At 37.3% G+C, this 26,325-nt stretch overlaps 1 protein-coding gene across 2 annotated transcripts; it reads left to right on the forward strand.

Annotated features, from left to right (window-relative positions):
- On the forward strand, positions 1-26,325 carry LOC107662809 (serine palmitoyltransferase 3-like). 2 transcript variants are annotated; one of them, XM_016452922.1, is made up of 13 exons: positions 1-425; positions 1,082-1,282; positions 3,687-3,841; positions 4,728-4,876; positions 9,693-9,817; positions 12,380-12,473; positions 15,159-15,264; positions 16,254-16,473; positions 19,883-20,009; positions 23,309-23,444; positions 24,738-24,867; positions 25,424-25,555; positions 25,812-26,325. In XM_016452922.1, the coding sequence occupies exons 1-12, from the start codon at positions 315-317 to the stop codon at positions 25,535-25,537; spliced, it is 1,668 nt and encodes a 555-aa protein (XP_016308408.1). In that variant the 5' UTR covers positions 1-314; the 3' UTR covers positions 25,538-25,555; positions 25,812-26,325. The 2 variants fall into 2 exon arrangements, with proteins under 2 accessions (XP_016308408.1, XP_016308409.1); XM_016452923.1 differs by lacking the exon at positions 25,812-26,325 and having other exon boundaries at positions 322-425; positions 1,219-1,282; positions 25,424-25,660.

The raw sequence follows: 26,325 nt of genomic DNA on the forward strand, positions 1-26,325 counted from the left end.
TCAGAACGACTGTCGCCCAGTTTAAAACTACCACCGTGTCTTCACTGCGCCTGGAACTGCTCCATTGTCACCAACGAAGCTGTAAAAGGCAGCGCCCAGTCGCGTCGCGTCGTTCCTCTGATGTCCGTGAATACTTCCTGGTCCAAAGGTGTGTGTACACAAATCAAAGTCAATTGAGAATGAAGTCGGATGGTGAAGTCACATCAGGGAAATGCACTTCAACGGACACACACACACTTCTCTAAACTGAGGGACAGAAAAGAGAAGTTTAATAGCCTATATAATTCATCCTTCAGTGTTGACGCGTCGCAAACATGATACGAACAGATGAACATCATTCGTGCAATGGAACCCTGAAGTGTCATTCTGACCAGAAACAACAGGAAAGCAACAGTTTGAAAAATGGATATCACAGAAAAGAAACGGTAAGTCAAAGTGCATCACTTCTGCTCAATGCGTCAAGTTAAACGTGTTATTCTAAAAAGAAAAGTTCAAATACAAGGAGTGATTTTTAAGGCGGACTTGAAGTACTACGTAGTTTTTACAGACGTTGTAACTTTTACAACAGGTTTGACTTAGTATAGCGTTGAGGTCCGATTCATTTCAGCGAATCGGTTCCTTCAGATGGTTCATTTAATGAATCCCTTCGAAATACGAGTCACCAGTTAGTCATCACTGAAATATGCTTTAAGTCCAAGTGCTATTTTCGTAATGAAATAAATGTTTACTCTTATGAAAATAGTTGCATTATTAACCATATAGTTTAACTGTAAAATTTGTATTTGTAACCACAGTCAAAACACTGGTGGATTGGCTTCTCTCTTAATTTAACTATGGTTTCAATAAAATTGTATTTTTATATACTATGGTATTTGTCATTACAAGTGTCATATTGGTTATGAAGGATATTACTTAAGCAAACTTAGAAATTACACTTATTATTAAATGATGTAAATTGAGGTCTTTATTTTATGTAGTAACCTATATGTTTGAATGTCATTTGTCTATTAAATTGCAGTGGAATTAAAATAATATTTGAATATAACTTTTGGATTATAATGTTTTGTCAATTATATTTTAGGTGCAGAAAAATGGCAAGGGAGACGGTTTTCATCAACCTCGAGTTAGGGGTGAGGATTCATTTGAGGAGGCCCCCATGTACGTGGCTGTCCTGACATACATGGGTTATGGAATCGTCATCCTATTTGGCTATTTCAGGGATTTCTTAAGAGCTGTTGGCTTAGAGAAGTGCCATCAGGCCCAGGAGAGAGAAGAGCAAAAGGTAAGAGTCACTCTCCATTTAGCATATTTCTCAAACTGTGGTAACCATCATGTGAAGAAAAGTTAGTATGTTCCAGTTTGTCTTGTTCTAGTTTTCATACACTCTGGGAAGAAAATATTGTTTTATTATTATTTTTAGCTTTACCTCATGTAAACCCTCCACTGATTGGTGGAAGGTTTTTTTATTTTTGGAACAGAATAACAACTTTATGTGTGTCTATAAATGGCAAATATTCAGTTACATACTTAACATTTGGAAATAATAACTGTAAAAAGATGAGTATTTGTTAAGACAAATTTATTGTCAAACACAAAAGTGTTTTCTTTCATGTCATTTAATTTACACACCGTTCACTATGGAAAATCTCTATGATATGTGTGAGGTGATGCCGGGGAGGTTAAAGACACAATTAAACCCCAAAGGAGAGTGGGTTCATTATTTCTGCTCACAGTCTGTCCATCGAGAATGCCGCCTTCACAAAGATGCCTCTTTCATGCACATTTCTAACTCAAAGCTGGTGGCATTACATTAGATGTGATTATTCAAAGGCATAAATTGAGTTTTTTTAAGTTTAGTTGACAAGATTATGAAACGGTAAGCTTTCAGAGGGAGTCACACCTTTAGCAAACTTAAATGTTACAATTGTGTTACACTGATATGAGTGAACACACTGTGGATTTCTGCTCTGTGCTTGCCATGTTTTCCATGATCAGTGTGAATCACTTCAGCCAAATTGGCAGTGTCTAAATCTTCTGGGCAGTTGTGGATTAATGGTTAGAGAGTCGCACTTGTAACCCAAAGGTCGCGGGTTCGAGTCTCGAGATTGTAGGTGGGGGGTGGGGGAGTGAATGTAGAGCGTTCTCTTCCACCATCAATACCACGAATGAGGTGAGACCCTTGAGCAAGGCAACGAACCCCCACCTGCTCCCTAGCCACCGCAACAAAAATGGCTGCCCACTGCTCCAGGTGTGTGTTCACGGTGTGTATGTGTGTTCACTACTCACTGCTGTGTGTGTGCATTTGGATGGGTTATATGCAGAGCACAAATTCCAAGTACTTGGCTACACGTCATGTCACTTTCACTTTCATTTCTAAGCTAGCTCTAATCTGTAAAGTACACAAATCAGTAAGAAGTGAGTGTAACAGACTTTTCAGTGAAGGAATGCTGATACAGCACCGATTAATATCCGATGAAAATAAATATATGAACTGGAAAAGAACTGGTTTTACTTCAGCACTGCACATTTCACAGAGTGTGCTTGATATGTAGGCCCATACACTCCATTAGCATTTAAGAGCAACATTTACATGTGGCTTCAAATGATCTCACAGCATTTGTGTTCTCCCTTTTCCTGTTTAACAGGGGTTTCTACATTGCCGTATAAGTCACACACCAGCAAAGCTTTAAACTGTGTACTTTGTGTATTCTTTGTGTTAAATGAGAACAAAATAAGTCTATGAGAATCAGTAAGAGCACAGTTTTTTTGTTTAAGCTTTCTTGGTGTCTTATGCCGGGTTCAGACTACACAATATTTTTGTCGGTCACGATAGTCACTGTGTCAGATTTCACGATTTTGTCGTGTCGTGGACAAGAAACATGTCAGACTACATGTTGCTTCCCGACCATTCATCGTGTGCCGTCTTTAACGACGCACGTGATGTCATCGAGAAGGCGGAACTAGCGAACTCGTCGTGGACGACGGAAAAAAAATTAAACATGCTAGTCTTATTCTGTCATGAAGCATCGCAGACACGGAATCGGTTGTCGTCCACTATGACACTACACGTGCTGAAACGATGGAATCTTGCGTCCCGACGCCCATTGTCGTTTACGAATCCCCACGACACCCTACGTCAAGCAAATCGTGGCAAAATCGGGCTAAAATCGTGTAGTCTGAACCGGGCATTAAGAGAACACTTTGAATGCGTGATCTGAAATGCTGGGCAAAGAGCAGACACCTAGCTCCTCAGTGACCAGAAAAACGTATGAGTGGCAGTTAAAAGCTTAAGCAAAACTTGTAAAAGTCAGGTGGCAATTTGTTGCGCCTTTGTTATTTTCTGCTGTCTTAATTGTCTTTTGAGCAGTTCAAAGAAGTTTAATAAAGGCAGCACAATGAGGATTCTGATTAGACTCTCCCTCGTTGTTTTGGAGTTTACTTAAGGACAAGATGTGGGTGAGTCTCTTAGGACTCTGATACTCACAGAGCAGATGGTTTTGAAACATTCACCCAGTTGTAACTACCCACGTGCAAATAGTGTCTTTTTATGGCTGATCTTGGGTCAGCCGTGCCTCATTTTTTTATGAATAGGGCATATTGTGGAGGGTAAAGCACAAAATACTAATGTTAGATTGTTTTAAAAGTGCTTATGGTCATTATGTTGTAACTGATATCTTGTATTACAGGACTTTGTTCCCCTTTACCAAGATTTTGAAAACTTTTACAAACGGAACCTGTACATGAGAGTCAGGGATAACTGGAACCGGCCTATATGCAGTTTACCCGGTCCGGTTTTTGATGTCATGGAAAGGGTCTCGGATGATTACAACTGGACTTTCAGGTAGGTCTATGCTTTGCATTAAAACAAATAGTCATGACCCTGTTGAAAAGACCAGGATATGTTTTAGGTGCCGATTCCTGCAGGATGTTTGTGTCCTTGCAAGGATTCTTAATTAGCTTAACCAGCAAGTTGATCAGCCAACTTTTTGGACCAGCACTATCAAGTGAGAAATATATTACAGTATGATATTATATACTATTATACAATACTATATACTAACATATACTATTTTTTAAATTAAAGTATTAAAGAAATTAATACTTTTATTCTCTTATAATACTTTCACCAAGGATGAACTACATTAATGAAAAGTGGCAGTAAAGACTTTTACAGAAAGATCATGTGACACTGAAGACTAGAGTAATGTCTGCTGAAGATTCAAGCTTTTCCATCAAATAAATAAATTGCATTTTAAAATATATTTAAAGATAATTATTTTATATATTTAAAAAAAATAGTTATTTTAAATTCTAAAACTATTTCAAAATATTAATACTGTTTTTACAGTTTTTCAATCCAATAAATGCAGCCTTGGTGAGCATAAGAGACGACTTATTTCAAAAACATTAGAAAATCTTAACCACCCCAAACCTTTGAATGGTAATGTATATGAAATAATATTAAAGTATAATTTCATCAGGGTAGAAATGTATTAATATTTAATAAACTAATAAGTTGTGTCAGTTATATGATTATGGCTAATTTTTCCCATTTTGTTCTGTAATTTCGGTTCATGTTATTCACTTTTTCTTTTAATGGCTGCACTTACTCACACTAACTGCTGCTTTGTAATATACACTCCTATATTATACCCATTGATTTCAGTTCCAGCCTGGAACAAGAAAAAATAGTCAACAACTTGGTTGATGTATTACTCCTCTGGCAGGTTAACAGGGAAAACCGTTGAGAACGTCATAAATATGGGCTCCTACAACTATCTGGGTTTTGCTGAAAACAATGTCGACTTCCTGAAAACCGTAGCAGAGGAGACCAGACAGTACGGGGTGGGCGTCTGCAGCACAAGACAGGAATTAGGTATGTGTGTGGCTACACTGCAACCGAAACACACCTACAAAAACAGAAACAGGTTCAACAGCATCCAACATTGTTTGCGTAAGAACAAGCATATTAGGTTGTTGAGCAACTATTTTGGTTTAGTCAAAAGCATTTTTTCCACTTGCGATCAGACCTGCTTTGAGCATCGTTCATAGAATTCCTTCTTCACAAATGCATGACAAGTTTTTTTTTCTCTCTGGGTGATTTATTAGATAGATTGATAATTTATTTGTCCTCAGAGAGGAAATTCATTTTCACAGAAGGTGCGTATACAACACAAGGACAAGTACCCATTATGTACAAACTTGTCACAATACATTCACGAACAAACAAAAAAAAAGGCCCAACCTGTTTTTGAATTTGCAGCGCAAGTTGATGATTGACTGAACTGTTTCATATCTCTCTCTAAAGGTTTATTACATGTGTTGTGATTAATTCAATGACCCATAATGATCTTCCTCATATTTCCATGCTGAAATATATTTGAATCTATTTTAGGTTAAAAGCTAGCTTGTTTGCACTAAGGCTAAAAGGTGAAATGGTTATCTGGGTGCATGTAATTTTTTTAAAGCACTCATGTTAAGGTTCCTACAGTGATAGAAAACCAGGCTTGTGATTTCCAGGCTTGAAAAAGTCTGTAGTGAATATATACATATATATGTATGTATTTTTAGCTTTATTAATGCTAAGCTCCAAAACATTTAATCGGTTATGAAATTACTCTTTGTGAGTTCAGTCTCTTTAAAATGAATTTAAAAAATGATTATTGAGTAATCACAAACAACTTCCATGGAAATTCATTGGTAAAATGGTGTGGAAATCCTTGCTGGTGGTTTAAAGATTAGACCTGTTCAGGCACAGTTGTAAGTACTTTGGTGTGACGGATGTTCTAGGATCTGGTTATTCTGGTTTGTTGAATGTCACATTTTTCAGCTGCTTCATGACTGTTGCTACCTGTTCTAACGTTAGCAAGGCCGTAAAACATCACGTGAGCACAGTCACGTTAAGTACACATGACAGTAAACCTGGAAATATTTTGGTCACTGTTTTATTTCACTTTTTCTCTGTCACAACTTTTCAATCTCCTCCTCTCGCATACACAGTTACACAGTAAAAATACACACCCCTCTTAATGATATAATTGTGTCATCAGATATCAGATCATTTGCATTGCAAAGTAGGTCATCTGAGATCTTTTATTTTGCGGTGCTATGCAGTGACAGTGGTGAATCTAAGCCAAATACCACATCAGAAACAGACAGAAAGAACATGTGATCATGAGGCATGGGAGTATTTGTGTGTAAAGTCGTATCATTCATTATTCATTTGAGGGATTCATTTATTTTTTTCTGCATCTCAGAGGTTGTCGTTGCTTTTGGATATATTTTTGCAGGCCCTCTGTAAAATGAGCAATAACAACTAACCCCACGACTCCTTATTAAGATGCAGTTCCTAATTAGACGCCTGTGTATGTATGTGCGTATTAGGAATGGGCATTTTTAAATCATTTTGTAGAACTCTAAAACATAAAAATGAGTAAATGATTATTTGAAAATTCTTTATTTTATTCACAAACATCACATCACCAGTGTTTTAAAAAAGTATAAAATAATAATATATAAATTATACATTATGAAAAAGTAAATATATGAAATATGCAAAATATGAAATAATATAATAAAGTTTATATTTATAGAAATAAAGATGTATAAATAACTTATTTTTTTAATTCAAATGAAAAATATTAATTAATCTTGTTTTACTTAGTGTTTTACTAATGGGAGATTGGGATTTCTGAAGATATTGTTGCATCTCCCAGGTTACATTAGATTACTATTTTACAGATAACCCATGTGATGTTGGGTAATATGTTTTTAACTATAACATTACGGTCATAGTTGACAGCACATTTTTGTTTCGACTGCAAGATCAATAAGGTCCGTGTTTGTTTTTGGTGACAGGTTTTAAGGCTGATGCATCAATCATTTACAGAAATTCTGCCTGTAGGATTGTCTTTGTGTCCTTAGAATTCGTTATTGTGTGTGTGTGTGTGTGTGTGTGTGTGTTTTCAGTCACCATGGACTATTTAAATGTACAAAGAATTTATAGGTTTAACATTGTTACAGTTGCCAAACACTAATATCACTGAAGCACGTGGCACTCAAGTATGAGTCGACAACATAATGGGCCATCTAAGTGTCACATTTATTGTAACTAGAGCTAAATGTTTCACCATGATGATGTGGGTGGCAAATGTTGTTTGCTACACTATTTTCCTATGAGACAAAAGTTGTCTTCCTCTTAAGTGGCTTGTAAACCAGAATCTTGGAATGTGAAGCTTGAAATGTGATGTTAATTATCTCATATGAAAATGTGTCTGTTATTTAAGCTGTGATGCTGTGTAAATCATCTTTTTACGGTTTGGACTACTGTTTTAGGTGGATAAACCTGTTTACTGGTTTAAAAATGTTGTTTAAAAAAGTACAGTGTTTACTGATTTTAGATAACATTTTAGATAGTTGAAAATTTGTATATGACTTTACACAGACAGGATTAATAAAACACTTTATTATATTAGTCTCATGTTAATGTTTAAAAGTATATGTTGTAGTATAATATGTTAAATAGTATGTTAGTATTTTAAAGTACATAAGTTCACCTGTATGTAATGTTTATTCCAGCGCAGTGCCTTGTCCCACTTTCAATGTAAGTAGTACTGTAAACATGATTTTCTGTGGTAATCTGTGGTCACAGATGATGTTGTTCAAACTTAATTTGTATTTAACACTGAACGTCGATACAGTTTTCAGAGACGTTCCCATTCATTTAAATACAATTAGGTTAAGAGGCTTTGAGAACTTGCCGTTTTATGGGCAGTTTCTGCTTGTGTAGGTGAATGAGCTCTTCATGGGTCTCTCTCTCATTTCTCACTTCATTAGACTACAACAATACCCTGGTTAGAAGTCAAGACCCTTATGGGTTTCCTCTGTAGAGAGAGCTTATCAGTTATCACACTGAAGTGCAGTGTAGTCGCCCGACCCTGATTCAGGTTTAATCAAACACATCACGCTTCAGCTGCCGCTGTGAGAGGGAATGATTGGAGGTCTGGAGTAATCAATAGTGTTTTAGAGAACAAAGCTCTCTATAGGAATCATGTAAAAGGAGAGGTGTTTTCTCACGGTACAACCACTCGTGACTACTGTCTTACTCAGTGGGAAATATATCTTTAGCCAGAATTTCTTGCTTAAAGCTGTTAAACATTTCTAACTTTCAGACCATTATGGTATTTTTGGCACTTTGATGCACAAGAGGGGTTCATGGGATCAGGAAATGATGCCCACATAAGCACCGTGGCTGAGCATGCACATTAACATGGCTACAATTATATTGTGTTTTAAAATGTGTTAATTTATATTTGCATGGATGTGTGTTTAGAAATTGTGCATGAACGGGATGCAGAACCAATTCAAATCGTTCACCCAAAAATGAAAAGTCACCCTCATTCACCCAATTAATTTACTCGCCATCGTGTCGTTCCAAAACTGTATGACTTACTTTTTTCTGTGTAACTTAAAATAAGATATTATGAGAAACGTCTTAGTGTTTTTGTCCATACAGTGGAAGTCAATAGTCATCAAAACGGTTTGGTTACCAAAATTCTTCAAAATATCTTCTTTTGTATTCTGCAAAAATGATGACAATTCATTTTTTGGATGAACTCTCCCTTTAAAGTGAGTCAATTTCTGGATTTTTCTCAACAGTCGTGTTTAGAAGTGATAACTTCTGTCTTTAGGGCCTGTTTATTTGGGTCTTCAGAATGTAATGGCATTTTATAGTATGAATGAATGAATGATGTATTTATATGAATGAAGTAGTAATAAATAGTAGTAATAAAAAACACTTTAGAGATTTATGGCACATATCTATAGCCGATCGCTCTATCTATATTTAACCTTTAAGGCACTTTGGGTCACATTTTATCTCGCAGTATCAGATGTTCTGTTTGTTTTTGTCTTCTTGACATTTATGTACCAACATTATGGTAGTATTTCATGTCTGCAGTTATGTCTTTAGTCTCTGAAGGCACCTACTGAGTGATTAATAACCTTTCACCTCACATGTTCTGACAGATCTCATTTGTTTCCTCCATGCTGACCCTGTCTAAGCCTCTAAAACTAGAAAAGCTAAAGGAGGCATGCAGGAAAATCTAATTTCCTTCAAAGCTGTTGGAACACCCAATCTGGGAAAGACTGTGGTCTAATTAATTCTTAAAGTGTATTTCTGAGCTTTCTGTCAACGGTGGTGTGAGGCATTTTTTTCTTTCCTTCTGTGGCCCTCATAGCATTAAGCTAAGCTAAAGATTTTTTACCAAAAGCTTGTTTAATATCCACGTAAAGTAAGTAAAATCAAAGTAAAATAAATAAGAGCAGAGAGGGCTACTTTGATCTTTTTTCAAAATGCTTCTAACTCTTGTTCACTGTCCTGAATGCCTTCTTTCGTGGATATGGATAGTAGTGGCCTTGGATTTTATTTTGATTTTATTCAAAAACCTCCTCAAGGTATTGACAATCTCAAGAATGGATTCAGTCTCTCACTTCTTCTCACAAATCACTTTCTTCTTCAAGAACAGTGGTCTTGTGGTTAAAGAAAGCAGTCAGCACAGGTGTTCTGGACATTCTGACCTGTGACATTTCCTGCTCCCGTTTAGTGTAATGAAAAAAGTCCAAAGAGATTCTTGTAAAGTCATTTTGATAAAGTATCAGCTTAATAATAAATTTCTTTATCTTTTTAATAGGCAACTTTAGCATCCATGAGAAACTGGAGCGACTTGTGGCGGAGTTCTTGGGGGTGGAGTCTGCAATGGCATTTGGAATGGGTTTCGCCACCAATTCCATGAACATTCCGGCACTAGTCGGAAAGGTCAGCGTTTAAAAATTAATCTTAAACGGTGTCTCTTTAATTTTTACATCTGTCTTAAATCCCTCAGTTTTATCTGTTGAAGTGAACTCACAAGTGTGGTATTAATCTATTATCTCTGGGCGCCTGCAATTAATTGCTACTATAAACAGTTTTTCACACACCACAGAATACCCAATGAACCAGCACACTAAACAAACCCTTGTTAAAAGTAATGCCCAATCAGATAAGCAAACACAGTTAGAACTGACAGTGTTTGTTTAGGGTATCTCATTAGGGTTTGTTTATGTCTCAATGATGTGGTCAGTCATAACCAGCTCAGATGAGAAGACCTCAGGCTCTAGATGAGATCCAGAGAGCTAGGGGAACAGCAACCAGTTAGATTGCGTTAAGGGGGATGTTTTTCCTCAAGGAAAGTCTTCATGATGTTGTGCCATGGAGGTATTGGTTAAGCAGTGGGTCCAACAACTTGTGCCTTCTGGAGGAGGTGTCAGTTCAAGGCCTCTCAAGGTGAAGAGGAGATGACAGCAACCATTGTTGAATCAGGCCATGCTCTGCAGCTATTGAGACTTTGTCATCCAGTTCACAATAGAAGATCCAAACATTAAGAAGTCCAATTTATTTTAACAAAAAAGCACGGTGACACCTAGTAAAACTAGGGATGCAGGTTCTATTCCCAGGGAACATGTTTAGTCATAAAATGTGCTAATTGCTCAGTAGTGTTCCCAGAAGTCTTTGTAAAACATATATGTCTTTGTAGACTAAATATAAGAACTTAATTCTCTTTTCTTCTTAAATGGATTTTAATACTATTCTTTGTGTAAGTGGTCAAGGACCACCTTACTGGTCACTGCAAAAGGCAATGAAGTGGATCTGGATTCCTGATAGTTCACCTCCTATCTGGGATAGGATTGAATCTGGGGTTCAGATAATTAAAGGGGAATTGGCAATTAAATGTGCAATAGGTGATTGTCTTCAGAAACATTTTTTGTTATGCTGGTTGAAAGTCTCTTCACATCCCGATAGCAATCATTAAGTTAAGTGGTCTAAATGTATTTGTCTGTATTTATATATTCTGTGGAAGGCATAGGATCAAGAAATGTCTGAGCGTTTTAATATGCTTTCCTACCTGCCTGTCAACGTATATATTAGCATACCTCTGCGCACCCGGTTCGCGCAGACAAGATACGTCATCAGCGCGTTCACGCACGCTGTGCAGACAGAGCAAGAATGGCAGACAAACATCAACAACCCGATCTTCCTTCCTGGTATTGTAGTACTTTTAAAGTTTTCTGCTATTGGGGCAAATGGGAAGACAAAAATAATGTTTGTTTATTTCATTCACCACTACAGAAGTTTACCCAACTTTGACTTCCACTTCTGAGAACCCCGGAAATGTGAAAAGGGTCATTATTGACATTGGCTGATAAGATTTTCTCTTTATCTTGTTTATCGGAAATTGAACTTTTTTAATATGACATTAAAGGTGCAATAGGTGATTGTCTTCAGTCGGTCCGAGCGTTTTAATATGATTTCCTACCTGCCTGTCAACGTATGTATTAGCATACCTCTGCGCACCCTGTTCGCACAGACAGGATACGTCATCAGCATGTTCACGCACACTGTGCAGACAGAGCAAGGATGGCAGGCAAACATCAACAACCCGATCTTCCTTTCTGGTATTGTAGTACTTTTAAAGTTTTCTCACCGGTGAATGACACATGATGTAGCCCAGCGGTTAATCCAGTCCTCGCGCCAGCTCATTAGAAGTGAGCTACGTGCATGAACTGTGTTCCGATCGATATGATCCCTACACAGTGTGCATTGCTCCCTACTCCCCGAGCAGGGGAAATCCGTTGAAGTTTACTTCACTTCGGAACATGGGCTGGAATTGGGAACCGCTGATGTAGCCTATTGTAGTAATGTTGTCTCTGGTCTGTGAGCGTAAATGTGTTCCGGGTGGCGTGGCTTTGGATGGAGTTTGCAGGGAGGGTGGGACAGTCACTTTCAGTGCTATCAGGCTAAAGTTAGCATTTTCCAAGATCTCCTACTGCACCTTTAAGATTCAATGACAGTAAATGAGGGAGAGAAAAGAAATGGATAAATAAACAAATAAAATAAGAAAAAAAAGATGAAGAAAAAGTTTTATCATTTGTAGCTCTATTTTATTATTTTATTTTCACTCTTTATATTGTATTGACATTTATATTGTAGTAGTGGTTATTTGTGATATTTCTGAATGGACCCTAACAATATTATTCCACACATTGTGCTATTGATGGATTAATGACAGTAAATGAGGGAGAGAAAAGAAATAGATAAATAAACAAATAAAATAAGAAAAAAAAGTAATATAAGAAAAATAAGAAAAAGTTTTATCATTTGTAGCTCTATTTTATTATTTTATTTTCACTCTTTATATTGTATTGACATTTATATTGTAGTAGTGGTTATTTGTGATATTTCTGAATGGACCCTAACAATATTATTCCACACATTGTGCTATTGATGGATTCCTGCTTAAAAATGTGTTCAGAGCCGTGCAGTAACAATGTCTGTTTCCAGAGCTGCTTGATCCTGAGCGATGAGCTAAATCACACATCCCTCATCCTGGGAGCCAGGTTGTCGGGGGCAACCATTCGAGTCTTCAAACACAACAGTGAGTACATATTCAAAATATTATGAAATTCATATCCACTAGGGGGGGCATTGTTCAGGCTGATTGTGCTTTTTTTTTGTGTTTTTTTCGTTTCAGGTCCAGCATTTGTAAATGCTGAGGTCAATCATCTTCACAGTTTGTGATGGTTAGCAAACTAAATTTAAGCATTAGACTGCAACAAGGCATATTTGGGTTTTATAAAAGCTGTGCTTTAGGGAATCCATAGTGGTTAATGGTATTCTTGTGTAGCTACTGGAAAACTAGTCTGCATCTTTCTCCAGAGGCTGGATGAGAATACATGATGCATGAACAACAAAAGCTTGAACTTGTACTCTGACAGTGCCATGTAATAGTTGGTTGTGAGTCCTTACGGCAAACCCGGGAGACTCCATGTGCAACTCTCTGACCTGAAAATGGTCTTGATAAAAGTGACAGAGGAGTTTTGCAACCCTACTCCATCACCCTTGGCTGCATTTTTCAAATTAAACAACAACAACAACAAACTTGATTAGCTGGTTCAGGTATGTTTAATTATGGTGCGAACTAATGCTGTGTTCAGCTTCCTCAGAAAATGCAAAAGAATGCCGCTTGAAGTTGGACTTTCAACTTGGAAACTCGTGCAGAGATCCCCACTTCTGATTTTGTCAAGATGCGGGTGCATGACGTAACATTAGTGGATATGTTGAGTTTAATGATAAACATTTACTTTGAAGCAAGTAAAAAGCATAATTGGGTCAAAGTTCATCATTACATGATAATCCAACCTGTTTTGCAAGCATTTGCAGAGACAGGGGTGTAAAATATGGTAAATGTTCTCCTCTGTTGATACCTGCAGATAAATTTTGGCACTGCATAACAATAACTATCATCCGCATTTTAGTTGTTAGAACACGTTTGTTGACAAATATCTACCATGTTACGGTAGCAGTGCCATTTTAATCCTTTATCCGTCTTAAAATGGAAAAGAGCTTAAATTGTGCACGAAGGTAGATTCCAAAAGCAGGTCTAAGCATTATTTATCTGTTTCTCTGAATGATTGCTCATTCAAAAAACACATCTGAATGAAAACAGACTCAATTTGTTTAAATGCCCTGAACGTGCTGTTGACATCGGGAATATTTAGGCCTTTGTTTTAGTTTTTTAGTTTATCAGTTACGTAAGGACTTGCTGAAAGACTTGTATTTTCCCAGAGGAAAGATGCCAGCTGTAAATATAGTACACCGAATAAAATAATGGATTTTTGTAGTTTCATTTGAAAGCTTTTGAACATTTTTTTGTATTACAAACATAATTATTTTGGCTCAAAGTCTCTATAACCTGGCTGCCAATACTGTCATTGTCACCTTGAATAAATTGGTGATGGCATAACACACATAAACAAACATCTAAAGTATGTCCACACACAGTCTACTTGCCATTCTTCTTTGTATAATTGTTCTTGGACCTGAAACCTTTTGGCGGATCTGTTTAGGTGAGTGTAGTATTTCAAGACTGCATGGTTCGTGAAAGCAGGCCGCGCGTCCACATTGGCCTTCACTGGCCTAAATACGTCCACCTGTTTGAAATGAGGCCACTTTAATGAGAGGCTATATGGAACATTCTTTTCTTTGGGCTTTTTGTCACTTTTTATTCATAGAGACAGCAGAGGAGGAATGGGATCAGGATGTAACACAGGCCAGAAGCAATCCTGCATTGGCTTTCAAAATCTTGAATTTTGCAGTTCAACTCTGCCATCTGTTGGCCAGTTTGTAGCGTTGCCATGTCTGGTTATTATAAGCGACTTTAGGCTAGTTGTGGTTTTTTTCGAGCTTATTTGCAGAATACAGTCACACATTTGGGCTTACACAATTAAATATGGCTGACTAATAATAGCGTAGTTGATATCCCAGTGTGCTTTCAGAACTTACTTTTACTTAACATTGCTATTTATCATTGCAATTTATTTCCCTTTTCTTTGAATGTTTCTGGCTTTTCCAGCCCTTCCCCTAGGATGCAATTATTGGAAATGCTTTTTTTTTTGCGGTAAGGTGCAATTTAGCCTTGGTTAATGTTTGTTTTATGCAAATATATGCTGTAATAAATCACATAATTGAATTCAAGCAAATTCTCCTTGATCCATAAAACCCTCACACTCGTAGAAACACAAAAACTATTTAGGATTATTTCAGTTCGGTTGGTCACTTATTTTGGGTTTATTTTACCAGACCATGTTCCTCCTTTTCCTAGTGTCTCAGTAATTTGACACATTCAATTCTGGTCTCTCAATTCATGCAGCCTCTACTGAGCTGATGAGATGAGCTTTGCTGGGGCGTCTCTACAGAAGGAGGGTTAAGAAACACTGTTCTGTATATCCAAGAACAAAACTTGTTGGCCACATTCAGAAGAAGCATCTAGAATGAGCATGTTGGGTTGTTCATAATTTGTAAAGGAGGTTAGTGATGTAATATTACGGCCATATATATTCCTAAAGGTGCTTTAATTGAACCAAATTTCCTCTTGTGCTCATGAATGGCAAAAGAAAAACCAGCTACTTGGTGTTTATAAGTGTATCTTTCTCATTTTGCTTTAGGAAGACCTAAAAATAAGTAGGCTTTTGTTTGGTTAGGGTAAAATACCAACTAACAGTGTGTATTTATTTTAATACCTGATTGTGTCGTAATGTGCCTGTTTTGTGTTTGGTTACAGACATGCAGAGTCTAGAAAAGCTGCTGAAGGAGGCGATTTGCTCAGGTCAACCTCGTACCCATCGCGCCTGGAAGAAGATCCTCATCATGGTGGAGGGTATTTACAGGTCAGAACATTTGCGAATATTTACATTTCTGTTCACTCCAGCCTTAGGGTAAGCAGCTACATCAAATGAAAGAGGACCATTTACATTTATAGAGGACCTTTCCTACAAAAGTATAGCTCAAGTTGCTTTACAAAGCAAATAAAAAAAGATGATTTATTAAACAATTACTATTATTGTTGGAGAACAGCTAAAACAATTGGATTTAATAACTGGTGGCACCTATTTTGGAAGTTAATGAAAATATCTGCGCTTCTTTATCAGTCTTGTTTGTTTGAGGTTTTCTAATGTGTTATGTCACCCATTTGAACACTGCCTGTCTGTTAGTTTACTGAGGCCAAAGTCTTCAGTCGTGGTTGTGTGACTGACCCTTTCCAACCTCGTGAGCATCGATAACCCTTTTTCTGAGGTCATTTATTGCATAAATCGGTGCTCACTGTGCTTTGAAGTGAACACTGATGGTTCATGAACTTTATATATGAAATTCATGCATGATTATAGAAGTTTATGAATGATTGATTAACTCGCAACCACTGTACAGGTAGCAGATAAAAGTGCCTATTGCCATCAGTGAGAGAGGACAGCTATTTCAATTATATCTGCCAAGTAGTATGAGACGTTTTATGTTTAACAAATCACTTACAGCACCTTTAATATTAAAATACATGAAAGTTGTTGGTTTGTATTTTAAGCTTAAAATATGAAAGTTTATGTATTATGAAGGTTAAAATGTATTTAAAAATTAATTCTATTCCTTTTTAATGTGTGTGTCTATTTTAGTATTATATTGTATATTATATAATATTTTATTATATTATTTTATGATATGATGTTTAATATTATATACAATAGTAATACATTTTTTAAACTATTTTAATAATTTAAAAGAATTAAACTTACATATTTGCCTTGTGTTTACATGTCGACATGCTATGTCCATAATCTAATTTTTAACACATCCTAACTGAAATGTCTTTGACTGTTTCCTTCAGTATGGAAGGCTCTCTAGTCCGGTTGCCGGAGATCTTAGCATTAAAGAAGAAGTACAAGGCTTATCTGTTCCTCGACGAGGCCCACAGCATTGGGGCCGTGGGGCCCACAGGTCGAGGAGTTACAGAACATTTTGGGGTGGACCCCAATGAAGTGGACGTTCTGATGGGCACCTTCACTAAGAGCTTCGGGGCTACTGGCGGGTATATCGCGGGGAAAAAGGTAGGCATTATGTAATACCTTACTGTCAGAGCTCTTTTAAAAAGGCATTTCCTGAGGCAAAAAGCAGCTCAAGGTTTTACAGAAATTTGGAGCGTTGAACTGCTATTTGTCGTTTGGTGATGCTCGTGGTACAGAAATGACTTACGTCACCTTTAATCAGCATGCACACCATTCTCCCTTCCCTTCTCTTTCAAACTCACACACATGGTCTTGTTTCATGATGTGAAACTACATATGTTCTCCAAATGTCATTCACGGTCATGTCACACCGCCTTTCTCATCTCATTACTCCATTAAAAAAGACCACTTCACTTCATAACCACATCACGGACATGGCAGTTGATTATAAAAGACTGAAAATGAAAAAGACTGCAGGTTTTTTGAATTACACATGCTTTGGAGAACAGAGGTGGGGAAGAGAGAGAGAGAGAGAGAGTGAGAGAGAGAGAGAGAGAGAGAGAGAGAGAGACCCCATGCATGTGTTGTGTAATATTGAGAATTTAATAAGGTGAGACTGTTTTTATGGGACAAATCAAAATTGCAGGTTTTCACAGGATGCTTCCAAACATGGTACTTGTCTGTAATGTATACTACCTTTTAAAAGTTTGGGGTCTGTATGATTTTTTTTAATGTTTTTGAAAAAAGTTACTTAAGCTTACCAAGACTACATTTGTTGGATCAAAAATACAGTAAAATCAGTGATATTCTGAAATATTATTACCATTTAAAATAACTATTTTCTATTTGAATAAATTGTAATTTATTCCTTTGATGGTAAATCTGAATTTTCAGCAGCCATTACTCCACTCTTTAGTGTCACATGATCCTTCAGAAATGTTTGGTGAATTGGTGCTTGAAAACATTTATCATCAATGATGAAAACAGTTGTGCTGCTTAATATTTTTGTGGAAACTGGGACATGGAATACATTTTTTAAGAATAGAAATAAAAAGTTCAAAAGAACGGCATTTATTTGAAATAGAAATCTTCTGTATTAAAGTATTTTTAGTTTTCAGTATTTTTTTTATATATATATAAATAAATGTCACTTTTGATCAATTTAATGTGTTCCTGTAAGTATTAATTTCTTTTTTAAAAATCGTACTGACCCCAAACTTTTGAACGATAGTTTATAAATCAGTTGTTTTCAGCTATTTTTGCTTCAGGAGTCAGATTTTTACATCAGAAATATTGACCACTTACTGATTATTTATTTTATTAGAGCAAATACAAATGTTTGTAGATAGATAGATAGATAGATAGTGAGTGGTGCTGCTAGTCAGCAGACCTTTTTAGTCATACTTGTCAGCTTGTCAAAGAAAACTTCTGTTCTCTTCCAGTAGGTTTACCATTTTTTATAAAGGTACTCGGCAGCAGCAGAGTAAAACACATGCTCTCAGCAGCAATAAGGACACTGTACAGCAGGAGGTTCGCAAAGAGAGCCGCCAAACGGCTCCAGCCAGTCCCTCACTCCACAGATGTGGGTGGATTTTCGGACACGTTCTCTTAACTGACTTATCTTATGCTGTTTCCACAAAGCTCCCAGGACCTAAAGCACTGCAAATCTTGCACTCTAAGTGGAAGCAGATGTTTGCTTTGCAGATTTTTCCCCTAAAAACCCCCTCGCCCCCATCCTCAAAGTAAGAGGACACATCTGGATGCAGAGGCCTGTGTGCACCATGAGGTGCGTCCCCTCCCCTCACCCCTCCACCCTCCACAGTGGATGCAGATGTCAAGAGGACAGAGATTAAGAGCTGGATATTGGCCCTGGCTTCTGCTCAGAAGCCTTTTAATGGATGCAGAATAGACAAAATCTCCAAAACTGCTTGTTTGTAATACACAAAGTATCAACCTATTGAATGACAGCTGTAATAGTTTGTACAGAAAAGCCTGTATTAGTGTCCATATGTGTTTGTTTGCCTCATAGTCAGATCTGCTGTTAGTATAATCAGTTCAGGAACTCCAATACAAGCAGTTTGTTAACATTCTGTATTAGCAGTAACAAACAAACAGATTTTATACAATACCAATGAATAGAGCAGCTGTCATTATCACTGGATATTCAGTGTGACCGTGTGCTGTGTAGTTTCATCTCCCTCTAGTGGTGTAATTTGGACAGCACAGCATTTCGGTTCATCTACTCATGCATGTAGACATTTTAAATCACTTATTACAGGTTCACCTCTTCTGAACAATCCTGAGGTTAAATATCATGCCGAAGGGCACAGTACACTTTTCATGGACCACCTAATCAGTGTTTAAAACTTACAACAGGGTTCCCACTCTTTCATGAACACTAGATTCAAGGACTTTTTAAAGCACCATTTATTTTATATCAAGCACCTATCAAATTCACACCCCAGCATATGTAGTGTAATATAAAATTTTGAATACAGAAATATTAAATGATTTAAATAACTGAAATTATACGCTAAAAATGAAACTAAATCCACCAGCAGGTGGCGGTAAGTCACTGATTTTATCACTGAATCATTCATTCAATTGATTTGTTTGAACAGCTGATTCATTCAGGAATGAAATCTTTATGTATGGGTAATCATGAATCACTGACTCACTAGATTCGTTCAAAAACGCACTTTCATTCATGAATGAAACTCGACTGTGTTTGCTTTTAGAGATGCGCAGCGGCTCAGCTGTTACTATATTTGGTATTTTCGTTGATGAAATATATACAATAAGACAATAAGCACGTTTGCGGGAGCGGGACACACACGTTGCGGGAGTGGGCGGTAATGGTCAGAAATTCAGGGGGAGCGGGCTTAAGAAAACTGTCCCACTCAGGTCTCTAGTCTGCGCGTCAACACACACGTTTTTTTTTTCGCGCTCCCCCATCTCCACCCCCAATCATTAGTGCCGCTTGTTCGGTCTTTGACAGAACATATAGGACAATTTTTTAAATAGCGCCATAAACAAAATTTATTTCAAATTTAATTCAAGCACTTTCAAGGACCTATGTTTGTTTTCAAGTACTTTCCAGGCCTTGAATCCATATGTCTGAAATTCAAGTACTTTCAAGAAGCGTGGGAACCCTGTTACAAACCCTAACTTTAACCATACCACTACAACAGCTTGTGAAACATTGACACTGAGTGTTGACAATAAAATAGTTAAAAGGATAGTTCACCCCAACATTTTTGTCATTAATTACTCACCATTACATCACCAGTATTATTTATTTTTAATGAAATGTATTCAATTTAATTAAAATTGTAACTTGTTTAATTTTATTTTAATGTAATACATTTTTTTTTTTTAACCCAGTATTTTTTCTTTCTTCTGTGAAGCACTAAAGAGGATCCCAAGCAGAATGTCTGAACTTCAGTGACATAAATATGAGTAAATTGTGAAAGTATTCCTTTAATGATGGACGTGTTGTGTTTTTCTGCAGGAGTTGGTGGATTATTTGCGGAGTCACTCTCACAGTGCGGTGTACGCTACTGCCATGTCCCCACCTGTCGTGGAGCAGATCATCAGGGCAATTAAATGCATCATGGGTGTTGATGGCACGACCGAAGGTAAGCAACAAAGCACTGTATAGACATAGAAGCAATACTAAGATGTGAAATCATGAAAGGGAATGGCCAACTTTTTTTTAGAAAGTCACATGACTGAAGACAACAGAAGCACTACTTTACACTTGATGTGTCAGAGGACGTTGAGACCCAGATTTCAAACCAGTCAGTCATTCTAATATCGAAAGACACTGAAATTCTCCACCCAACACTTCTCCTTAAATGTGGGGAATCAGATAGGGAAGAGAATCACATGGATTTAATAACCATATAAAATGAATTTCACTACAGTGTATAACTCATGAAAAACAGATTTTAATAAAGCAATAGGACTGGCTTAAAGAGTCTTCGTCAAGAAAAGGTCACATATTTCCAGGTATTAGGAGTCAGCAGAATGGCACCAGATGTTAAAAGGGTTTTTCAAGCTGTCTTCTGTTTTTGATATGCATTAATCCATATATTTATGTTTTTAGAGAATACATCGTGTTTCATTTTAGTTTTGCTGCAGTTCACACCATGATAGGAAGGGATTCAGTCTGCAATGAAGGGCAGAGTTAAGTTTCAGTCTTGAAAGCTTATGTGCAACAAAGCTAATCTTATTTGATCAAAAATATAGCAGCTATTACTCCAGTCTTCAGTGTCACTTGATCCTTCAGAAATCGTTCCAATGTGCTGATTGCTGCTCAATAAACATTTCTTATTATTAGTGTTGAAAAGTTGTGCTGCTTAATTTTTGTGGAAATTTAGATACATTTTTTCAGGATGCTTTGATGAAGAGAAAGTTCATAAGAACAGCATTTATTTGAAATATAAATCTTTTGTAACATAAAATTCTTTACTGTCACTCAATTCAATGCATCCTTGTTGAATAAAAGTATTAATTTCTTTTTTAAAAAAAGAATACTTTTTTTGTAACAAAATTCTTTACTGTCACTCAATTCAATGCATCCTTGTTGAATAAAAGTATTAATTTCTTTTTTAAAAAAAGAATACTTTTGAACGGTATAGTGTAAGTCAACAGAAGAGCAATTAAACTGGCTAATAAAAACATTTTTACGTATAAAAAGTAAATATGCATAAAAAATAAAGAGGTCGGAGTTGTGGAATCATGCATATATTTATAAGCAGGACTGTTAAAGCAAAGCCAAACCTTTTAATTCAAATTGAGACATAGATATAATGCAGAGTTAATTAACTAGCTAGCTGTTTCAAATAAAACTCCTCTGCTTCAGTTGGACAAAGGGTTCTAGTCCAAACTTGTCCGAAGAGAATCTCTCTAGGCTGTTTGAACACTGTGATGTCTATATCAGACTTGGACAAGCCGCCCATGGGTGTCATTACCAGCATGATGTGCAGCTCTGTGGAGGGTGAGTCACTGATCTGAGAGTTCGCTTTACAATGCTCCATATCCCTCTCTGAATACAACACAATAGGCAACGGAAGACCTGTCACATCTGAACTTGTACCACGTCCATGACTAATTGTTTGGTTTGAGCTTCACCTGCTGTTTCTAGAGTTTGCCAGTGTTCAGTTGAAGAGTTTCTAATGTAATGAAAGTTAAGAGCGTTTGTTTTCGTTCTGCTGACATGAGGTCTTATGTGCTTGGCTTTACAGCCCACCTCCTTTTGAAATACCTGCCAATCAATTATATGCAAACATGCTGTTGTTTTCCAAAAACTCAGGCCATGGTGCCAAAGAGAGCTGGAGGTGGACCTGGCCAGCCCACAGAACTGCATGATTCACACAATTAAATATGGAGGAGGGAATGACAGGTAGACATAAACTGAACAAGACAGAGAGTGAAAAATATTGATGTTCATTGAGCTACTGATGTGTCTCTAATTGCATTAAGTTGTTAGAATTATCTCTTTGTGGTTCGAACCACCAAAGTTCAGATTATTGGTCCAGAGCAGTAACTGCTACACTGCCGCTAACCACATGGTACCATTTGCATCTGAGTCCATGCTTCTCAGTTTACCCCAGTCTCCAATTGTGTGCCAAATCCATTGTATCCTATGTACAAGCCAAGAGTGTCTTGGCAAAGGATGAAATTTGTCTACCATTCAGCCTGACAAAACACACACACACACACACACACACACACACATATTATGAGGCGTTTTGAAGAGAGTACAGACATGAGCCTCAAAATGTAATGAAAACATATAACGTCTGTAATAATTTATTGTTTTGCTGTTTTCTTCCTGTTTTTGTTTGTTACTATGTTTTTGGATTATTTTATGAATAGGTCTGCTCTGTCTCACTTAACTACTTAATGGTCTTAATGAGGGGCTATTAAAAGAGCGATCCTGGGATTTGAACGGCAGAGCAGATGATGTCATTTCCCGTCTCCTCTTTTGGGCCCCTTTCCGAGTCTTTCACATACAATCAGCCTATATCCTAAAGTGAACTAATAGTTGTTTATAAACTCTTCTTGATTATACTTACAGAAAAAAAGGTGAAATGTATACATTCTAGTATGTCTAGGAAAAGGAAAGTTAAGGTATTGTTAGTAACTGCTGGTGGTATGGCTTTATGCCACTACATTATGTTGCAATTCCTTGGCCATTTTCCCAGTGTTTTCAACTATATTTAAGTAGAACAACTATGAAACTTGCAGGCAAAGAGTGTAGTCAAAAGAATTGGAAAGAAGTGGGCTAAACTTGTGCCAGCTGTTTTAAGGACTAGTTTGTAGACATATTTGTTCTATGGTTTGCCTGACATGGTCTGTTTGGCGTTCATGCTACCGCAGAGTGGGCGCAGACTCTCTGAGAGCTACAAATTACTGTAGAATTACTGTGACAACAATTCAGTGAATTTCCAAATTACCATCAGATTCAAGCAGCTTATGTTTATGCAATATATCATGAATAAATGATAGAATCATCACAGTCACTGCCTTCAGGTTGTGGGGACAGTTGGGAGGCAGGTGCATAGATGTGCTGCTTGTGATGTCACAAAATGGTAAAGTTTATTCATATTAATTAGGTTATGCACAAATAAATTTAAGATGATATTTTACTGTTTTGGTAAAAAGTCTATGTTACTGCTTAAACTAGTCTTACTTTAGTCATCAAATTTTTTTTGATTAGGACTGGTCATAAATTTCAGTGACATAAAAAGGTAAATTGTTCTAATTTTAATCTGAAAAGTATTATTTGCACTTTTCCTTTTGACCTGTGCTTGCTCTGTTGTAAATCATGATCTTTACTTTATTGTAGACTCGCATTTATGTCTGTCCTTTTACAATGAAAGCTAACAAATTCTCCCCGATGATGCCTCTGTCTGCATCTCCCCTGCAGGCCAGCGAAGAGTTCGGCAGCTGTCTGAGAACATGTGCTACTTCAGATCTCGGCTGAAGGAGATGGGCTTCATCGTTTACGGCAACCAGGACTCTCCAGTGGTACCGCTCCTGCTCTATCTACCTGGGAAAGTTGGGTAAGCAGCTCCCCAAGCCAGCGACCCATTCGGACTGCCAATTCTGACCGCGTCCAGTTCGCACAACATGTTTAAAAGAGCATCAGTTTACACTACAGCATCTCCAGGCTCACATTTACACAAACCCTATTTAGTCCATTTGAAAACCCGCAGCTTAGCTCGCTGGGCCAGCAAGAAGCAAAACATTGTTTCTTTGTGAGCCTTTTTCACATCTGTGCGTCTTCTTTGTGATTAAGGACAGTTTCCACTATCTGGACACTATAGTAATCCTCCTTTGAACTTGTGAACCTGCCCATATTTCGGGATGCCAATAAAACAACAATGCGAGGCCTACATTGGGTTACAAAGGTGATAGCTTTGAATGCCATGTGGAAAATGTACTGACTGCTTGAGGACACCCCAACAAAAGCTGCAGTCATCTCCACTGGTCCAAAGAAGGCGATGTGATCTTTTCAAGAAGACGTTGGACCGTAGCCATCTTGGATGGTCTAGTTGATCCATGAATCAGTGGTGAGGGGAAAAAACAAGAGGCATAAAGAAAACATGACATGCGAGAGGCTCATCACTGCACAGGCGTTTCAGACTCCTCCAAAGATAACAGCTTCCTGGCACACCAACAAAGACGACGGCAGCTGTGATGCCTTTTAAATCCAGCTTTCACTCTCTGCCGCCGCTCTGTTCTCTCGCTGCTGTCGTTTCTGCTGACAAAGTGGAGGCCTACTCTCCTCCTCTCGCTCTCAATCTTTTCCTCCTCCATTATACCTTTCCCTTTGCCTTTCTCTCCTTGTCAATCCATTTCTTTTTCTCCCACTTGGCTAATGCAAATAACAGCCCAGCTGTGCGGTTTACAATGGATTTCCCTTCACTCAAAGGGTGAGGAAAGGTAGCAGACAGTGCAAACTCTGAATGGGAATCTCGACAGCTTTACCCTGCGTAATGTTTCTACTGTAAGTTCTAGTTAGGCGGTGTCTTTGTGATATCTAATCACAGTCTCACGTTTGTAATGAAGATTGTCATACTAAGAGCACTGATAGCATCTGGAAACTTGAATGCATAAAAAGTTTTGGAAACTAGCATTAAGGCATGTACTGCTTTCAGGGTTAGCTTGAAAACCTCTGCCTGTTTTATGCCATCAATCATGACATCAATGCTAAACATACCTAACAAAAAAAACCTGAAGATGCAAGCTGTTCTAGAACCTTTGAATGCTTGGCAGTAGTACATTGCTGACGTTTGTGTTTGTGTAAACTTCGCTTAAAATCCATAACAAAGTTGTTAATCGTCTGCACACAGGGCGTTCTCACGGGCCATGTTGAAGAGGAAGATTGGTGTTGTAGTTGTAGGTTTCCCGGCTACACCCATTACAGAGGCCAGGGCTCGCTTCTGTGTGTCTGCCGCCCACACCAGAGAAATGCTTGATAAGGTAATAAATTACAACACCCAACATCTCACAGACCTGTTATGGTATTCTTTTGTTTTTTCTTAAACTGTTAGTGTTAAACAAGTCTAGTGAAATGAAAATGAGTGTTCAGGCAAGAAGAAAATCTAAAACGCTTTAAAAAGCTAAAAATCTAGTATATTTCCAAAGATTTCTAAATAGGGATGCACAATATAAAAACATATTTGATATAGTTTATATATGATATATGATTATATGATATAGCAAGCTGTGCGTGATTGGTTCACTAAAAAGAACCAGCTCAAAAAATTATTAGTCATGATAGAATGGGAATCAGTTGGACTACATGGTTGTTGTGATGCATGAAACTGATTGAACACCTATTCAATTTCTTTTAAAACCAATTTATTTGATTTATGGCACTTTTTTATGATCCAAAGCCAGTTTAATGCTTCAAACATGGCACTGGAATGTGCCACAAAAGTGGAGTAACTCATCTCGGATATATTCCCAATAAAAAAAAATTAAAATAGCAACCTCTGAATATCTAAGCCTCACATTTCACTCCATGTCCTTCCAGGTTCTCCAGAGCCTTGATGAACTTGGAGACCACATCAGGGTGAAGTTCTCCCGTCACAGACCTTCTCATCGGCAGGAGCTGTATAATGAAACAGACTTTGAACTGGACAGCTAATCACTCATCGTCATCACCGTGAGTGTGATGGCTTGTCCACATTGAGGGACTGCCAAGGTGTGAATACCTTGGTCATTTTTAGAAGAAAAAGTGTCTTGCTGTTCCGTACAGGACAATTCTTTACAAAAAAAAAGTGCAGTGTTTATTGCTTTTTCAGGTTTGTCCTGCTATGAGGCATGGACTTTTGTATTTATATATTGTAAAATCATATTTAATTGTTTTTTAACTGCCATTTCACAGTTTTGTGAAGTTTTTAAAATTATTTTTTCCTCAGGGGAATGTGGGAAAAAGGGAGGATCCGCGACGGCTGTGTTTATAGAACATATATCAAAAGCTGCTCTAAATATATCAAACAATTAACTCCCTTAACACTGACCTACATCAAAACTAGCTGCGGATAAGAAATCCCTTGAAGTGGCCCTATTTTTTCATCCTGCTGCAAAGATAGACTGATGAAAGACCTCCATTTTGTGCTGGATTATGTGTTTGTGTGATCCACAAGTACATTGATTGAAAGAGATTGAACAAGGTTGGGCGTTTCAGACCCAGCGCAGCTCATTCACAGTCGTTAAAACATTCATGCATTGCATCTCGCAGATCCCAGTCCTGCACATTTAAGCTGATAGGCATTTATTTGTATTTTTTGTGCAGGAAACTACTTCTAATTTTAAAACAGTAAAAAGCTTTTATGGACTGATTGTACTTATAAATGTTTGCTTGGAAAGTTTAAAAAAGTTTTGTGTCATTTGTTTGCATATTTCGGATGCAGTACTTCTATTCATTTGCAT

The sequence above is a fragment of the Sinocyclocheilus anshuiensis genome, unplaced genomic scaffold, assembly GCF_001515605.1.
Source record: "Sinocyclocheilus anshuiensis isolate Anshui unplaced genomic scaffold, SAMN03320099.WGS_v1.1 scaffold1164, whole genome shotgun sequence".
NCBI classification, from domain to species: Eukaryota; Metazoa; Chordata; class Actinopteri; order Cypriniformes; family Cyprinidae; genus Sinocyclocheilus; species Sinocyclocheilus anshuiensis.

Coding starts and splice junctions, on each gene's coding strand:
- LOC107662809 (XM_016452922.1), top strand. CDS start 315: ATGATACGAACAGATGAACATCATTCGTGCAATGGAACCCTGAAGTGT. Junction 4,877..9,692: donor CAGCACAAGACAGGAATTAG/GTATGTGTGTGG, acceptor TCTTTTTAATAG/GCAACTTTAGCATCCATGAG. Junction 24,868..25,423: donor CCAGAGAAATGCTTGATAAG/GTAATAAATTAC, acceptor ATGTCCTTCCAG/GTTCTCCAGAGCCTTGATGA.